The following is a 17865-nucleotide window of genomic DNA, read 5'->3' on the forward strand; positions in this document are numbered from 1 at the left end:
TTGCTGCCAGTAGTCCAGGGAGTCCCTGATGATTCCTTTTACTCACACCCCAGTACCTGAAAGTGTTTATTACTGCTCCTCTGGCCCAGCAGCAGTGCTTGGGGACAGCACATGTGCATAAGCATTTGCAAGGTGGGGCTGGCAGCTAGAGCTGACAGGTGTCTCTTATAGAGCCCTGCTGCAAAGAAGCAGCTCAGCTCTGTCTCTCTGACACCAGTCCTGAGTCAAGAACTCTGGAAACAAAATAAACAACTCTTCTAGACCTGAGCCCTGCCTGGCTGTTCACAGGGATCCCTTTTTCCCTTTACTTTTCAAGGAACAACATGACCGGCTGTTGGTCCTTTACCCTTCCACACTGGTGATAGTGTCTGAAGAGCGCAACAGCCTCTATTTTAAGGTAAGTGTGTTTTCAAGCCTCTTCCTCATCTCTCACCTGTCCGTAACCAGGCTATTTCAGCACTGCTTTGACTCGTTGTTCCTCTCCATCTGGGTTCCCTTGCGCACTAATGTTGGCAAAGTCTTTCCCTTGAGGCTGCTCCTTTGCCAGCTGGCAGGTGAGCAGGCAGAGGGATGTTGCAAGCTGTCTTCCCATGAGAAACACCTTGCCCTTCTACAAAAGCCCTGGGGGAAGGAGCAGGCTGCCAAGGAATCGGAGTCTCTATGAGATGGGAGGTTGGCATGTTTCTGTGTGGTTATGCTGGCAGAGAGCCTGGCTCACTAGCATGAGACAGGAGCTGGAACAGGAGTGTGCTCTTATGGAGACTTTGCTTCCCAGGCTCAAGTCTGTGGAACTGCTTGAAAACAGGTAGGATCCAGGCAATACATCTAATGCTCCTGCAGGAAGGGCAAAGGGCGGTAGGCTGGCAGGCGGTAAGGAGGGGCTACTGCTAGGTGTGCTGGGTTTTGCTGCTGAGTTTTCACTCTGTGAATCGTGAGGCAGCGTGTGGAGCGCACACAGCTGGTCCTGAGCAATGTCTGGGCTTGCCAGGGGAAGACCAGCAAGGACGTAAAAGCCTGAGTGCACAAGGTGATGTGAGAAGAGTTTCTCTAGTGCACTGGTTTGTCTGTGCATGCATGGAGGAGCAATGCTAGGACCCTTGGCATGGGAAGGCAGTGGCAATGTAGGCACTGAGATGTGCATTTGCATTCCTTGTAGCATGAATTGCCCTTGAACTTCATTGCCAGCATCCATCTTAGACGTCATTGCAGTGGCTGTAACAAAGCCCTGTGTTTTCTGGCCTTGTTTGCCCATGTTAGGACAAATGTGCCCAAAAGAGCTCTGAACCTGCAGGTGTGGCTGGAGCTGGTGGAGCTCAGCTGAGGCATTCCTAAAAAGGAGCAACATCCTCTTTAATCGCTGAAAAAGGAACTAGTAATTTGTGACAAAGAAACCCCGCATAGATTGAGGGCTTGTGAAATTTGGTGTAAAATCATTGGCATCCTTTTTCACACTATTCATCACTTCCACCCCACACCCTTAGTCACACGGACTGTTTTTAATCAGAAGACTACCCCTGGGAAGACCTGCACAAAGCATCTCCTTTGCCAGAGGGTATGGCTGTGCCTGCAATGGGAAGGGATAGATCCTGGTGAGAGCTCTCCTCTGGCCTTGGTGCAACAGTGGTGGGTGCTTTCCAAGCAGTCAGTGGCTTGTGTGAAACACCTTAGAGACAGATATTTTTGCAGCTACTGGGAATGGGGGGGAGGGGGTACGACCGTATAAGGAGGCCTTGGCTGGGCTGTCAGATTAACTCATCTCTTTCGAAATTTTAAATCAGATTTGTTTACTCTGCCTGTGTAGTGTTGTCTTCCCATGGTACACGAGCATTAGTCCCTGGGCGTCTCTCTAACTGCATTAATGGCAAGGCTCTGTTCAGCTGGAGCACAGGGAGGAGGTGATTCACCAGCCTGTGACACTGCAGTAGAAACCTGATTTTCCACAGGCATGTCAGGACACAGAAGCCTTTTCCCAGGGCTTCTGCAAATGAACTTCCCTTCCCTGCAAGCAGATGCTGAGCCCTGCAATTTTTTTGTGAAGGAATAGTCTGGTCCTTTTGCTCTTGGATATTATACAAACCACAGAAGTTGACGCTGCCAAGTTTGCATGTGGGATAGGGAAAGGGAAGGCAAGGACTTGGACTGCTGGGCATGGTACTAAGTCAAAGCAGCAGGCTCTGGCTCACTTCTGATGAGAAAAGGTCCTGGGCAAGGTGTAGATCCATGAAGAGGGAGCTGCTACATGTGGAAACTGGTTCACACAGAGCCTGGGGAAGGCCAGAGGAACCCTCTGCCGCTGACCTGCATTTCTGTGGGACATTGCTGTGCTTACCTTCATGGGACTGCTGACCTTGCTGACAGAAGAGAGGTAGAGGGACCAGTGACTGATGGTGGGATACAAGGATCTCTCCTCCCAGACTCTCTGCTTTTGGCTTGTTAAACAGCTGCCTGACATGGGAGACTGGCAGCAAGAGATAGTAAAAGGTAAACTAGTCCTTTACAGCTCTGCCAGACTGCCTGGATCCCAGGACAACTGGTAGGGCTTGTGTCCATAGGGATGACTACTTGGCCTTGACAGGATGCTGTTGCCGTGCTGTCTTTGATACCTGATCCTTCCCTCATGGTAGAGAGAGGTCGCCTGTGCCACCCCTGCCCAGTGTCAGCTGGGAGAAAGGAGTACCTGACTTCTCCCTTGAGCAGTCCTCTGTCCCTCCTGCCTCCAGTCCTGGTGGGTCACAGCTATCTCCTACTCTATCTGAATGGCTGCTGTCTTCTGTTGGTGTGCAGGCTTCCCTGTGTGCTGGGATGAGCAGCACCTCTGCTTAGCTGGCGTCACTGTCTGAGGACAGCAATGGCCTTGACCACTGCAGGGCAGGAGGTTGTTGCCTTAGGTAGGACAGAGCATGAGGTATCCTGGGTGAAGCTGTATGCAGCCCGCGTCTGCAGCAGAAGGGCTCTCTGTAATGTGCTGACACCAAGGGTCAGATAGCTGAGGAGGCCACGGTTCCTTTCTCCATGCTGCAAGATGAGTTTCTCCCTGGGGCTAGCCTGGCACTGGGGATACTAAGTGTAGCTGAGGTCTGGTGCTGGTTCCCACACTTGCCCTCACGCTTTGCTGGCACTATGGCCAAAGGCAGCCTTTCACGACTGGGCTGTGGGTGAGGAGATGGCATCCCCTCTGTAGCGTGCTGTGAACTCCTAGGGTGTGGGTGCCACACTGGGAGAGGGACAGAAAGCACCAACCTCTTCCACACGTTACCTTGCCAGCACCTGTGCAAACTGAAGCTTCAAAGCCCATTTTTGCAGTAGAGGGGGAAACTGAGTCACAGAGCATTGGGTTAACATTCTTTCCCACCATCAGGCTTCCCATGCTGCTCTGCTCATAAATAACTTTCTTGTGCAGAAGAAATACATACTGCTGATGCTGGTGTGTGCCTGCAGGCTATTGCAGAGAGAGGCAGTCGGCCAGCAAAAGTCATAGTCACCCAGCTGAGCAACATGGTTCCTGTGTGGTATAGCTGTCGTGTTGGCCACATTCCCCAGAGCCTATGTAAATGGGCCAACTTTTCAGTGAGAAAGGAGAAATAAAGCAATGAGCTCATCTGTGAGTTGTTTCTAGTGCAAAATTTGCTTCAGCTGCTCTCCTAGGACTGATCTTGTATCATCTATATAACCAAAATTCATTTTGGCAAGCCCTGAAGAAAGAGGAGACCTAGATCCTAGTTCAGTTGACAAACCCCTGGCACATGTGCCAGGCTGTCCATCACAGAGAATTAAACTGTCATCAGTGACGCACAAAATACTTCTGGCAGCAGATGGCAAAGCAGGGTCTGGGCTGAGGATGGGGTTCGGCTGCAGGAGCAGAAGAGGTCTGCATCTGCTTTCTGCTGCCTGTCCCATAGTGATCAGAGGAGCGCAGGGCCTGGCGTGGATGAACGGCCCTGGCAGCTTCAGGGACGGCTGAGAGACACGGGGTGGTGGTGGCACAGAGGGAAGTGACGGTGAATACCAAACCTGACACCAAGGGGGATTCACCCTGGCACTGACTATAGGGGGCACCTCCGCTTTTAAAATTCGGTGCCTGATAACAAGCGCTTTGCCATCACTGTTCTATATAATACACCCTCTCCAACGTCTGTTGTGTGATGGAGTTTTAGAAGTGCGTGCAAAGGCATCATTGAACTCAGGGGTAAGAGCACATGTTTGTCTTAACTCCAGTGTTTTCAGTGGCGGGGGACAGGTTGCTTTATCCTCTCTCTGTAAGCTACTTGCTAATTTGAACACACATACAGTGCTTGTTGGGGGCAAACCCTGCTCTAACCACAGGAGTGACTTTCACAACTGCTGTGTAGCACAAGAGCTCATATTACACCAGTTGGCATTTACAGGGCTCAGCCCTGTATTTGTAAGACTTTGCAGGATATGAACAGTGAGGCTTCCTCTTTGCAAGGCTGGAAATCCCAATCCAGCAAACAAAATCTTGTTCAGGACTATGTTTGCAAAATTTTTTGGAGAAGTCATCTGTTAAGCTACAGGGAACTATTGAAAACAGGACTAGAAGAAAAAGAATGTTTTCCAGGTCACATCTCAGCAAGGACTTAGTGAGAATGTCTGTGACTTGCACAATCACACTGGCTTCACAAGCTTGTTTTCTGCAATAAGGCCTCCTCTGGTGGAAGACAAGATCAGTATGAGTGGGAGGGTGAGGTTAATGAGAGAAGCCTGGATCAATCTGCTGGAGACAGAGCTCTCCAGAATGCCTGTGCTCCATACCCCGCATCCACTAGAGCATTTAGGTACCCAAATCCTCACTCAAGTCAGGAGCAATTTGGATGCTTCTTGCCTTCTACATACCTGGCCAGGTGATTTAGGAACTGAGCTGCCACTTTTTCCTCCTCTATCTTACAGAGGACTTCAGTGGGAAGTGAGGTGGGAAGGGAGCAGCAGCTGAGCTGCAACTTTTCCCCACAATGCATGAACAAGCGTCTAGGTTCTTGCCAGCCTAGCCCTGACCTTACTGCAGATCTTGCTTTTGTGGCTAGATGGTAACAGAGTGAGACTCTTCTCTTCATGCTCCTAGCTAAGCTGGCAAAGCTTTGTGGTAGGTTCCTAAAACCTGTTGGCCTCTCTTATGGGAAGCTGCTCGTAAGTATGGGTTTTAGCCAGCTGGATGCCTGTAGTGTCTCCAGCTTTCAAGCTGCCTGAGACGGTAATGCCTTCCTTCCTCTGCCTGTCCTGTCTCCTTGGAGCAGATGGGAGTGAGTGGGTATGTGCAGAGGACCCAATAATGCACAGAGAGCTTGGCCTGAAGCTGAGACCTCCGTGGGGGGCTGCAATATGATATGGAAGCCACAGGCACACACTGTGAAATACACTCGGCTGTGCTGTCTAAGCCTGCTCCTCTCTTCCAACAGGGTGAGCTACCGCTGAACGCTGTCCAAGTGCGTTTCGAAGAGAACAAGAAAACATCCTTTTTAATAGAAGGTAGGTGTCTGACAAACCAACGGGTGCACTGACAGCAACCACAAAGGTTTCTTGGGCCGGGGCTGGTTTTGCTAAGCTGCTGTGAGCATTTTCCTGGCTGTGCTTACTCGCCTCAGAACCCAAACTTTGTGAACTGAACTTCTTAGAAACTTCCTGACTTCCTTGGACTAGTTTGGTGTCTTTACCATTGCTGAGCTGCAGGGCCTAGTTTTGCTTGCAGGGGAGAGGTTAAGGGGACCTTAGCCACTGCCCAGGGAGCACCAATCAGCAACAGTGCTAATACTCAGGGATTCGCTTGTCACAGTGTGGCTGCACAGGTCCTCTTCATTCAGATCTGGGCTGTGTTTGTCCCTGTCCTAGATTCAGCCTGATGCAAATGGACATCACCAAAGCCAGAGCATTCCCCTTGTCCCTGTGTCGGTGTGAGGGCCCCATGCAGATTCTAGACCCATGAAAAAAGGAAGGAGGGATGGAGAGAGGGGATTTGCAAGAGCCCCATCCAGACTTTGGACTCATTGAGAGAGGAGGGAGTGATGGAGAGAGGATATTCACAAGAGTTTTTGACTGAAACATGGATTGCTGTGAAATCCGGTAACAGCTCTGATGTTGTTTTACAGGCCGACTAATCAATTCAATCCGGGTGATCTGCCCCAGCTATGATGATTACCAAGAGTGGCTCTACTGTCTCAAAACAGCCCAGTTTCGAAATGCTGACTCCTCCCTCTCTGGATCAGAGAGCTTCTCAGGATCAAAGCTGGTGCACATTGGCCCGGTAATAAATGTTGCAGGTTCAAATGGTAGTCAACAGATGTCCCCAAGGACTTCCATCAGTCTTATCTCTGGCTATGTGAGAGTATTCTTGTGACACACTAAAATTCATTTCAAGTCCCTTTTCTGTTAGGAAGGCTGTGATCCCTGAAGATTATGCTAAAGGCCTGTATTATATTTTATTGGGCTGCATTGCATTAAGTCCCCGTAAAGCAGATCCCTGGCTACAGACTATGTCAGTGTTGTGCAATGAGGCATTGACCCAGGGGCAATGGTAGAGTCTCAAAGGTCAGGAGAAGACCTGCCCTATCATCTCTGCAGCCAGGGAGGGGTCAAGATGCCTGAGCACACTTCTGCCTGCTGCGAGCACCTCCTCAATCACTGCAGACTCAGTTTGCTTGTGGATGGTGCAGTCACCCCTTCTGAGCTCGGACTCAGCCATCCTCTCAGCCCTAGAGGGCAGCACACCCCGCCACATTGGGCACAGCTGCCTTGGGAATGTGTTCACAGCACTGGATACAGCCCAGCACCAGTTCTGGATTCAGTGTGTGGGGACTGAGGCATGCTGGGCTGCCTGGACCATACTCAAACAGCAATAGCATGTCCTCACCACGAGCATGGTCCACCTAGCAGGAGTCATTTCCGAGGGCAGGGCTGGGGATGGATGCACGTGAGACCACCCAGAGAGCTGTTGTTCCTAGCTGCTGTTTTCTTTCCCCCCATCTAGTTTGCAGGCAGTGGGAGAGGGTCACTAACTTCTGATGGCCGTACAAACTCCTGGACATCTGGAGGGAAAGTGGCCACCTTAACACACCTCTCACAGAACAGCGGCTCTCTCCCCGATGGCCAGTCCTTCGTGCTTATGCCTGAGAACAGAGTGCTTGAAGACCCACTCTCCCCTGGCTATTCCCAGCCTGTCCATGTAAGTGAGCCCCCCATATGTGGGGATGGACCCTGCTTTTGAGCAGAGCAGTCTGTCCAAATGTCCTGGGTGGGCTGAGCTCATGTGAGTCAGTGCAGTGCAACAAATCCATGCCTGGAGCCTGTATTTATCCTTGTTCAGCATTGTTGTTGTTGATAAGGAAAAGGTCTGCCTAAGAATCCCATTCCAACACCCTATTTGGCTCAAGGGTCATTGGTACAAATTGCAAAAGGACAAATGAGACTGTTCAAGGGCCAGGAAGTCCTGAAGTAAAGCCTAAGGGTAGGCAGAGGTGACAGGGCTAGGCAAGCCTTTGCTCTGACCTGTGCTGTGTTCTTACATCCAGGGTGTCTATATGCGGGGATGGAGCTGTGCATGGGGCTCGAGCTCAACTGCAAAAGCATGCAGATAGGTCAGCCCACCTGGGCTGATCCTTCTTGGCCCTTTGAGCGGTCATGACTTCAGTGAGTCTTTAGAGAGCGTCCTGTCCCGGTGGAATTCCTGGTAGGGAGTGACTGTTAAATGAACAGGTGCAGTGATGCCTGCAGCTTCCCTAGTAGAGGAGGGGCCTTGCGCTGATTGCATGTGGGCATACGTACCTCAGCCTGGCTTGATGAAAGCCAACCACAGGATCTGGGTTTTTCGTTTTTCAGTGCCAGACACACACCAACTGGCCAAGCACAGGGCTGCACACACAGGAGCTGCAGAGAGGAGGCAGCACCAGAAAGTCCAAAGGCAAATGTGGACCTTGCAGCCAGCAGCTACAGCCACCCAGCCAGGACGTGGACAGGAACACGTGTAGCCTCATTCCTGAAAACTCCCATGGCAAACTGCGGTCTTCAGTGTACAATGAGCCCTACTCTGCACATGGCTCCCAGCATCATCCCGCAGCTCCCCCACCACACTTGGACCTGAGCAATGTAAGGAGGCTGGGATGTGGTGTACTAGGGCTGGCCTCCTGCACAAGAAGGACAGAGGAACAGAGGAGGATTTAGGCAGATTTCTCCCCATGCTGGTGCCTTGTGTTTTGCTTCTAGTGCTGTTTGGATAGCTGCCCTAGCAGGTGTTCTAGGGCAGGTATAAAACATGTTTCTACTTGAAAATGTCCCATTTGGAAGTGAAGTTAAACACAACAAATGGAGAAAATTCTCATGGAACCTTCAAATCCTGGACACTAATACCTGAGGCAGTATTGAATGCCTGTCAGAGGTGCTCTGCAAGTAGGAGTGTTATTGCTTCATAGGATAAAGCTGCTTCTTCTGAGGGCCTTTCTATTATGTTTCCATCACTGATTTAATGTGGTAGGCCATGTCTCCCTCCCTTCAGTCTTGAGTGTGCACCTGTCCTACACCCAAGGAAGCTCCTTATTAGTGCAGATGGCTACAGCCAGGAATCAGTCCTGTCCCTTCCCCCATCACTTATATCTGAGAAGCAGTGGGAACTTTAATTGCAGGGTGATTTCCCACTCCTGTCCCTCCTGGGAGAGATGAATGAATTGCAAGGAGTGAACAGGATGTAAAGTTCATATTTTGATTCTTCCTTTTAGCTGAACAGATGGAGTCTGGTGGAAAGTCAGCACTCAGCAGCTTCCAGCTCCCTGGAAAGGCCGACCGTGCCCCGCTCCCCCTTGTATGCTGACCCCTATACACCCACCGCTCTCGCTGCATGCAGTGTGGAAGGCTCCAGCTTTCTGGAAGAGGTACCCTGTGCAATCGCTGCTGGTTGTGTCTCTGACTTAGCACACAGATTTTTGGCTCCAGAAATCATGCCTCAGGCCATTTCTTTTCCTGCTGTCTGCCTGAGCAAGAGATGTGGAAACTCAAGAACTGCATTTTGGGGTGGGGCAGGGAACAGCGTAGTTCTGTTTTCTTCAGCCAGGACAGTCAGAGGGGAACAGGTTTCCCCTATCTTATTAATGGGTGCCAGCATCACAATGATCCCAGGATGAGCCAGAAACTATAAAGCAAAGGCAGAGACTGGGATGGGATCTGTTTTTCAGAAACCAGAAGTCAGTCATGGGGCCCACTTAATTCACCTCAAAAGAATTTCAGGTTTGATATATGAATGCTTATTAAAGGCTACATTTCCAGTTTTGTGCATCTCTTTGGAGAAGAGACTGCTTCTGAGTCTTTGGTTGACATCCCCTGTATTGCTGAAATTCTCTCTTCCCTTGGAGGATTCTTCTATCCTTTCCTGGCTGCTTTCCATCCGTCGTCATCCCCTGAGCTGGTATTAGATCCCATCCTACCACCTTCACATCTGGCCAGTTTCCATGGTCTCTAGAGGGTTTTGTGAGGGACCTGCAGCTATTTCTTCTTTCCCATTTAAGGCCTTCAGGACTAGAATTTAGAAGAATATTCAATGTAGGCAGAAAATCTTGTTTTGCCTAACTCCGAGGTAATAATCTATTCATAGCAGGGCTGGAGTAGAAGTGGGGATCAGCTAGTGGATGTTCCCCAGTTCTTCATAGCAGCTACCATATCTGGAGTTTGTTTTATTTAAGTTCTTGCAGTGTCATGGACAGACGGGTTCAGCACAGGTGAATGGTTGCCCAGCCATCCCAACATCCTGTCACCTTCCTCTCCAGAAGAACTCCAAGCCTCTGCCAAACAGTCACTGGAGAGAGGTGCCTGCAGCTCAGAGACACAGCACCCCTGGCACCTCATGCAACCTCCGTCTGGGGACTTCTGATGATGCTTTTTATTTTGCAAATGTGAGTTTGCAAATGCAATCCCACAGTCTTGAACTGTACAGACTGTAGGGAAACATGCAGAGCAGCCTTGGAGCAAGGAGCATCCCTGTGCAACTGTTTAGAGCAGCCAGCAGACTGTGTGTGGGGGAGTCCCAGTTTGCATTCCTCTTTATGTTGGTAGAGTAGTTGGTCACTGCAAGGCTCTGTCCTCTTTGCTCTGTGACTGGGTGCCTCTTGGGTTGCAGGTGTGGAGGAATCAACAGAGGGCTGATTTCCCTGGTGTGCAGTATCCCAGGACTGCAGTTCTGAGTCAACTCTCATCAGTGTGTTTCTTTTCAGGTCTCTTCTCTGCGAGAGGAGCATCGAGGCATCTCACTGCAGTCACCAGGTGAGTCCTTTGGAAAGCCCACAGTAAGCTGGCTGGTTTCTGCAATGATGCCCATGCCTGTGTTACATCTCTCTTCTGACATGGTGTTAGCTAAGCTTAGCACATCACTGCTGGGCCTGGGTTTCTGCTGCTCTGTGGTTTATCCAAATCTACAAGCAGCTGCTTCAGTGCTGCAGCCCACCCACCTCTCTGGTATCTGTCTCCATATCACACAAAGCAGGACTGGGAGGGAGCACAAAGTCCCTCCTTGCTGCTGCTCCCTTAGACTGGACCAGGTCTATTGTGCTGCTCCTTGCCTGTGTCTGTCTGATGAAGGCAGTTCCTTGGCTTCCACTGCCTGCCTCTTGGCTCTGACCATCCTTCTTATGTGGTGGGATTTGTGGTTCATTCTGAGACACACTTGCAGCTTCTACCACTTTGCCCAAATCTAGTTGTATCCAGATTTTGCTGACCTTCAGGCAGAAGACAGCGAATGGGTTGCTCATTTCCCCACAGAGAAATGCCCTCAGAGCAGAGAACAGTGGTGCTTCATTCCATCCTTGCCTCTCTTTGGGACATGTGGAAGAGAGATGGGGGGACAGAGTGCTGTCTAGGAGCCTTGCTAGCTAGCTGGAACAGGACAGTTGAGCCTTCTCTTGCCCATGCTCTCTGAGTGCTTTGGTCTGTTTTTTTTTTTCCAGAGGGGAACACTGGCGCTTATGACCTGCCAGATCTCAGCTGCCCACACCGTGACTCTGCAGCCTACCATGACTATGCTGAGCTCCAGAGCTTCCAGAGTGACTTTAGCTATGACAACCTGTGGGATGCCGAGGTGAAGGAGTCAGGTGTGCTGCATGCCTCACCAGCACCGAGCCAGCAGTTCTACCAGGCCTGAGGGCAAACCTCCATAGCCAGACACAGAAATGCCCCTGGGCTCTCCTTGCTGGGCTTCCCACAACAGCGAGGAGCTCTGAGACATACAAAGCAAAGGGAAGCAAATGGCCTTGCTTTGTGAGAGGCTGGCTTCCACATCCTCTCAGGTACAAAGTTCAAACATCTCCACTAAATCTGAAGATGGGCACAAAGCACAAATGTGAGTCTCTGCATAGCCCAAGAAGCAATGTTTCTGCAGCGCTAAGGAGCTCACTCTGTGGCTGCCCCTTGCTAGGGGAACTCAGGCTAAGGAACAGCATGACCTGGTGTAATAAAGAGAAGGACAATTTACCAGTCCTAGGTGAAAGGGCTGGGGTGTCCAGATAGGGCAGCGACTCTAAGACCAAAGAAAAGGGCTGGTTGTTGGCTGGGTTAGTTTGACCATTTTACTTTTCACCAGAGCTTTCAGACTGATGATTTCAAGGAGCCATTGATTCCTGAGAGTGGTTGTTAAGCCAAACCTTCCCCCATTGATCTCTGAAATTTGTGAAGACGTATCAGATACACACCATCGTGGTATATACAATTGGTGGCAACAGCTATGCTCATAGGATTGTCTTCCTGCAAGATGAAGATTATCTGACAGGGACGGAGAAAGAAGTCCAGATCTGGGCAGAACAGGATGTTCTTTCCATTTTATGCAAAAAAAATATTTCCTGCTAGTGCTGGCTCCAAACCATGGTGGTGACCTGCGTTATTAACAGCTTGATACCTTGACAGATGGCATCAAGAAATGTGCCAAGTGTCTTGTGTTTACCAAGGACTTTCCTGGAAAGGATGCCCAGATTCCTCTTACAGGACTGTGTCCTTTCCTCCCAGCCCTCTCCATGTTATTGGACTCACACAAAATGCTGCCTATGAATATCTAGGCAAGGAGGGAAGAAAAGAAATTTATTACAAGCCAAACTGCAGTACCACCATAACACACCAGTGCCTGGAGTATTGCCAGTGAGGGTTCCAATCTTTCTCTTTCCCCTCGCAGACGAGCAGCAGGGCAGGATACAAAACAGGGGACAGAGTCTAAGTGTTATCATTTTCCAGCCTCTTAGACCAGATCCTTCAGCACATATAAGGTCAGCAGCAAATCCAGATATTTTTACCTGAGACTTCAAATTCTTAACCTTCATTCCCTGAATAGGCTGCAAACCAAACGTATTAACTATATCTCTATTTTTGTTTTTTCAATGGTGCAAACAAAGAAATCCAGGAGGTCGTTGTACTTGAATATATGCATATTATATTGTACTTATATAATTTTTTTTTCTAGAAGGTTTCACGCAAAGTTTACATGCAAGGTTTGAGTGGATTATACGTATTTAATGTGTAAATGTGGCTGAGTTAAAGATCTATTTAATTTTGTAGCTGTGGATGACATTCAGTACTCTAGAATGGGCAGCTGTCTGCACATCCATGTGTGTGTGTTAGTTTGGTCTTTTAGCTGTTATTGTTTTGTTTCAGGTTTACTTTCATTTCAGAAGGGTTTGCATCTAATAATTTAACCCCACAAGGGATCTATTTATTCAGAACAAAATTGCACTAGGGGATATAAAAATCATATAGTATTCTGGGAGGCAGCCATTCTCATGTGCTTTTGTGAACATGGTAATTCTGAAGACTGCTACCAGTCTTCTGTTTAATTGTGTTTAACAGCAATATCTGCAATGTATCAAAAGGAAAAAACCCTCCCTGTTACTGTAAAAATTTGCTGATGGATTTCTGTGAGACTGTACAATTACAGTATGCCTTCTGGAACACTTTTCTTCTCTCTTTGTTTGTCATCACCTGGTATAACGGAGAAGAATTTTTGTCCATTGCTGTTGTCGTTTATGCAGTACCTAATGAACAAAATAGACCCTTTTCTCCTAGAGGACTTTGGGTCCCTGTGACAAGGAGGATTTACCAGAGTGCTGACTGTCCTCTATTCAGGTCAGTCATTTGCAAACACCTAATCCTAGGGCAAAGGCTCACATGCATTTGTCAGGCAGTGAGTCCTGGCTAGAGGTTTAATGCAAAAGCTGATCAGACTTTGTTTTCCCCCTGTGTGCTGGGGGTCTTGGAAAGGAGTTCTGTAAAAATCAGTCGGTGAATCCAGATTGCTCGATGCACTTGTGCAGGTAGAAACCCCCGTGCTGTGCTGTGAAGCTGGGACGTCTGTGCTGAAAAGAGCTGTACTGTCTGCTTTCCAGCCACACAAAGCGAGTGGGACGCACTAGTCAACAGAAGTGCGAGGGTTGTGTTTGGTACTGAGTCCTCCGCAGGGTGCAGGCTGTGCAGGGTTTTGCTCCTCCTTTGCCTGTTCTGCCGGTCTGATCTCGCTTCACTGCAGCCACTTTCTAACATAGGCAGTTGGGAAGAGAAACTGGCCATGGCAGATGCCTTCTTGGAATGGAAATATCATCCTGGGCACCCCAGTGAGTAGACTGAGGAATGTTTCCAGATGCCTATAGGTCACTTATGTGCCTGCATCTGCTTTGGGCAGAAAAACAGGTGTCCTGGCTGCCTCTGCAAAGTATCGTGGCGAGCAGAGAAGGCCAATGATGAACTGAATATGGTCCTTAGCTTAATGCTCAGTAATCTCTTTGGGCTAGGAACAACAGGGCAGACAGAGCTTGTCCTCGCACACTGTTCTGTGCAAAAGACTAGTCCAAAACAGTGAGCTCTGGAAGGCGATAATACTTGGAAAGATGCAGTGCAGGTGTTTCCATGCTGCAGCCAGAAGTGCTCAGTAAACCAAGTAACTAGATGAGAAGTAGATGTATTGGCAGCAGAAGCCTGGTGTACGTATTCCCTGGTGAGCAGCTCTCTCAACCTGCGATGTGCAATCATGTTGATTGGTGACGGTTACACATGCATGCACAGGGCTACCACTGGCAAAGTGTGAGATCCTGATTTTAAAAGGCTTTAGACACATGTTGCAGCTTCTAAAGCAATTTTAGCCCTGCTCCCAGAGCAGCAACTTTTCTCCCTGGCTATATCTGGGCTAAATTTGTCACTCTTTCAAATGCTGCCCTTTCAACACAAGTCCTGCTCATTTCTCACACTTCCAGCACGCCTTTGCACGCAGCTGCCATGGTCTGTTTGGCTCCTATTTCAGTTCTGAACTCCATCTCCGTGCATCTGTACTTAAGAGTTACTGCCTTGTCTCCTCAGTGCTTCTGGGGTAGAGTGTAGCAACTTCCAGCTGCTGCTCTGCTGCAGAACACAGTGTTTAGGGATGAAAAGCAAGCACACCCTTATCAGATGGGCGCTGTCAGGGGCTTGGACTAACAGAGAATGGTGCTGTGGGGTACGGACAGGACCTGAGTATCCCATCACTGAACCCTGTTGTTCAGATGATCGCTAAGGCCTGCTCCCTGACACTTTTTCACTGTTAACCTGTGGCTATTAAGGCTGTGATGAAAACTTGATGCTAAAATGGTTATACAGCCCCTGCCATTCAAGCAAGTAAAGGAGTTTTACTTACTCCCTTTTGCACCTGGGACCAGGACCTCTTAAGAAGCACTTCTTATGCTGCTCTCCCTCTCTCTGTCCCTAATTGGAGCATTGGACAGGTTTCCTAGGCTGATATAATTAATGCAGTGCAATCTGTGCATGTGCAAGTGCTAAAACGTTTCCACACCACTCCCCGTAAGCGTCAGATTGGTTTAGACCCACCCAAACTCCTCAGCGCAGCCTGGCTTCCCCGTTGAGTCATGGGTTGTGCTGACCTTTGATATCCCCTGGTAGTTTTCTATCCAGATGCTGACCCAGGCAGCTGCTTAGCAGGTGGGAACAGGGCTGTGTTTGTGAGCTCTGTTCACGTACCCTGGCCTCGTGACCACGAAAACCCATATTCTTGTGCTCTTGCTCCAATACATTTCTCAACAGATTTAGGATTTAAAAATAGAGAATTTATTTAAATTAACACTAGTTAGCTCAGTGCAGATAGTTTTAAAATAGAAACTGTGGTACCTGTAAACACCCAAAATACGTCTTGTCTCCTGAAAAACGTATCTGTCCTTCCTAGCCTGGGCTGCAGCAGACATAGAGTCTGAACTAGGTCACCCACAAACTGCAGCCCTGTGCTCTGGAGTTCCCAGCAAGCCTGCACACGTCCCCCTGCTCTGCTTGGGCACAGGGTGGTTGTGTCTTTATTCGCAGAGGCCGATGAAAGACAGGAGCTGCTATTAGCTGCCAACAACTTACTCTCCGACCAACCCTCTTTCCAGCCCACTCCCCACAAGCGCTGGAAGGCATGAATCGCACGCCCGAAATCACAGCTGGAAAGCTGCAACAGTTATTGAAACACCAATGGGTGCTGCGTTTCTCTTTGCTCTCTGATTTCTAAGTTACAGTTTCAAACTTTTTGCTCAAAGAACAAGCAGCAGAGACAGGCATTAAAAAAAAAAGGAAGTGGAGCTTGTGACCTGCTCAACTTCAGAAGTTTCGAGAAAAAGCTCCTGTAGCTGAAGACGTGCAGTAGCTGCAGCACAGCTGCCCATTCTGACCGCTCTCACCCTCTCTCTGCGCATGGACTTGCTGCTTCTTTATTTTATTTGGGAATTCCTTGGTGAGCATTTCCTGAGAGCAAGTCTCTCCCTGTCAGTTGCCTGTGAACGACTCCTGTAACCAATGCTGAGGTCATGGGGAAGGAGCTGCTGGGCAAACCTGCCCCTGTTCCCACCTGGAGAGCCCAGCTGCCTCCCTCGCGCAGGGCCTTGGTCCCTCGCGGAGATGCGGATGTGAACGACAGGCTGTAGCCTGGGGCGAGCAGCTCCCTCGTGCCCTGCGGGTGAGGGAACCCGCTGAAATGTGCCAGGCGTCCAGAGCCAAAGCACCTGGTGTTTCTGTAGGTACTGGACAGAAGGGACATCACTGCTCCCTCCCTGTGCTGTCATTCCCAGATCGGGCACAGGCACCATGAACCCTCAGAGATCACTCTGAAGTCCCAGGAGAGGACACTAATGGCTCGGAAGAAACCTAGCAGAAATGTCTACAGGAAGCTTTGCTCTGATTTTATTACACAGAGATGAAGCAAAAGGAAGAGTTAAGGAGCTGCCCTGGCAAAAATGACTGCTGCAGAGGAGATGGGAGGAGAGACCCAAACCTATTCCGGTCGGGTGGTACACGGTGTATCAAGGCCAGATGAAATATGGAGGCAGTTCTTGAGGGTGCACCTGCCTGACTTTTTCATTTGCTTGGCAAGACAAGGTGTCAAATGTGGCCGCTATGTGCAAGGCGAAGGAAGTGGGAACGATGGCTCAGCTCCCATGCCCAGCGCTGACACGCTCTTTGGCAAGAAGTGAAAACAGAGTCGCTGTGGTGAGGATGCGCTGAAAAGGTCGTTTCTATTGTGGTGGCCGCTGCTGTTGCAAGAGGCGGTCGGTTCCTGGCTCCTCCTTCTGGGGCGAGATAGCGGCAAGCAGACCTGGCCAGGGAAAACCGGTGAGGGCTTCAAAGGTCAGAGAATGAGCCAAGCATTAAAATCGCAGGCATGTCCACGCCGGTTTCCTTTGAGGACCCAAGAGACACTGCTGCTTGAGTGAGCATAGTAGACACAGAGCTGATCTCCTGATACCAGCAAGGTCTGTCAATGGTTCCTTTCTGTCCACAATGGATAGAAAAGATCCTTCATCAGAAATTTTTATTTCACCTCCTTCTTTCAGTGGAGAACAAAAGGAAAGTGAAATGCACCTACAGCCAGATGGATAATCTGGCATCTTCTGTAACTTTTTGTAGGGTAGTGGATTTACATCTACATGCCCAAATTCTAAAGGATCAGGTACCAATTATCACAGATAGGTGAAATGCCCTCACTGGTACAGGGTACAGGCACCTTGTGTTACCTGCAGCATAACATGAGTACTGAGCGCTCCTGAGAAGAAAGTTAGCATGAATTTTTGAACACTAATGGATACTGAGAGAGTGAGATATACCCCAAGACCCTTGGAGCTGGAAGATCGATGCTGTTGTAACTTTTGTAGCTTAGCTGGTGAAGCATGAGCTCCTGCAGATAAGGGACAGCCAAGATTGTGCTTTTGCCACCCCTAGAAGCACAGGGTTTTAGCTGTGCATGGTTCACCTACAGCTAGGTCACTGAGATTCAGAGTGCAGAGCATTATTTGCGTTCCCACTTCTTGCAAATCTAGGTCTGGTTCCCTTCCGGATCATATGTAGAGTTACTGGTTACTCCTGAAACACTCATAAACTAGTTGTCTGCCCAGCAGCCTTCCTTCCGCCTCACATCAGTGTCAAGCCTGCCCGGTGCCATTCAGAAAAATTGACTGCAGCCTCATATAACCATCTGCAAGCAGCAGAACAAGCCAGCTTCCTGCAAAAACCATGCACATTGCCCTCAAGCCATAGAGGGAGAAGAGGACACACAAGCCTCTTCCCAACAACGGCTAGTGAAAGGCTCAGCTATGCACTAATTGCAAAGTTCTCCAGTCCAGCCTCAAACGTACTGAGCTTCCTCATCCATCACAAGACGCTGAAGCAGCGAGCTGAACAGGCAGCACCTGCATTGCAGCAAAAGCCTGCAGCTTTGGCTTGTGGGGAGCGGCCGAGAACAGAACCGTTTCCCCAAGAAAGAAAAAGGCTCTAAAGCAAGGCCATTACTTAGAGAAGATCAGACTGATGTGGGTACACACAGACTCCCCCATTCTATAACAGAGCCCAACCCCATCCATACCTCCCTAGAGGGGCTATGGTCATCAGTAGTGT

General features: G+C 49.4%; 1 protein-coding gene across 1 annotated transcript in view; it reads left to right on the forward strand.

Moving 5' to 3' along the window:
- The window catches only part of PLEKHN1 (pleckstrin homology domain containing N1), a 32379-nt gene extending 19464 nt beyond the window's left edge, over window positions 1-12915 (forward strand). Inside the window, exons 11-19 of the mRNA XM_062593131.1 lie at window positions 317-397; window positions 5412-5481; window positions 6099-6253; window positions 6977-7171; window positions 7825-8091; window positions 8718-8870; window positions 9675-9884; window positions 10203-10251; window positions 10932-12915. Coding sequence (XP_062449115.1) covers window positions 317-397; window positions 5412-5481; window positions 6099-6253; window positions 6977-7171; window positions 7825-8091; window positions 8718-8870; window positions 9675-9884; window positions 10203-10251; window positions 10932-11125 — 1374 coding nt within the window. The 3' untranslated portion in view covers window positions 11126-12915. The remainder of the gene's footprint in view (window positions 1-316; window positions 398-5411; window positions 5482-6098; window positions 6254-6976; window positions 7172-7824; window positions 8092-8717; window positions 8871-9674; window positions 9885-10202; window positions 10252-10931) is intronic.
- Window positions 12916-17865: the final 4950 nt, after the last annotated feature.

This window comes from Rhea pennata, chromosome 22, assembly GCF_028389875.1.
Source record: "Rhea pennata isolate bPtePen1 chromosome 22, bPtePen1.pri, whole genome shotgun sequence".
Lineage (NCBI taxonomy): Eukaryota > Metazoa > Chordata > Aves > Rheiformes > Rheidae > Rhea > Rhea pennata.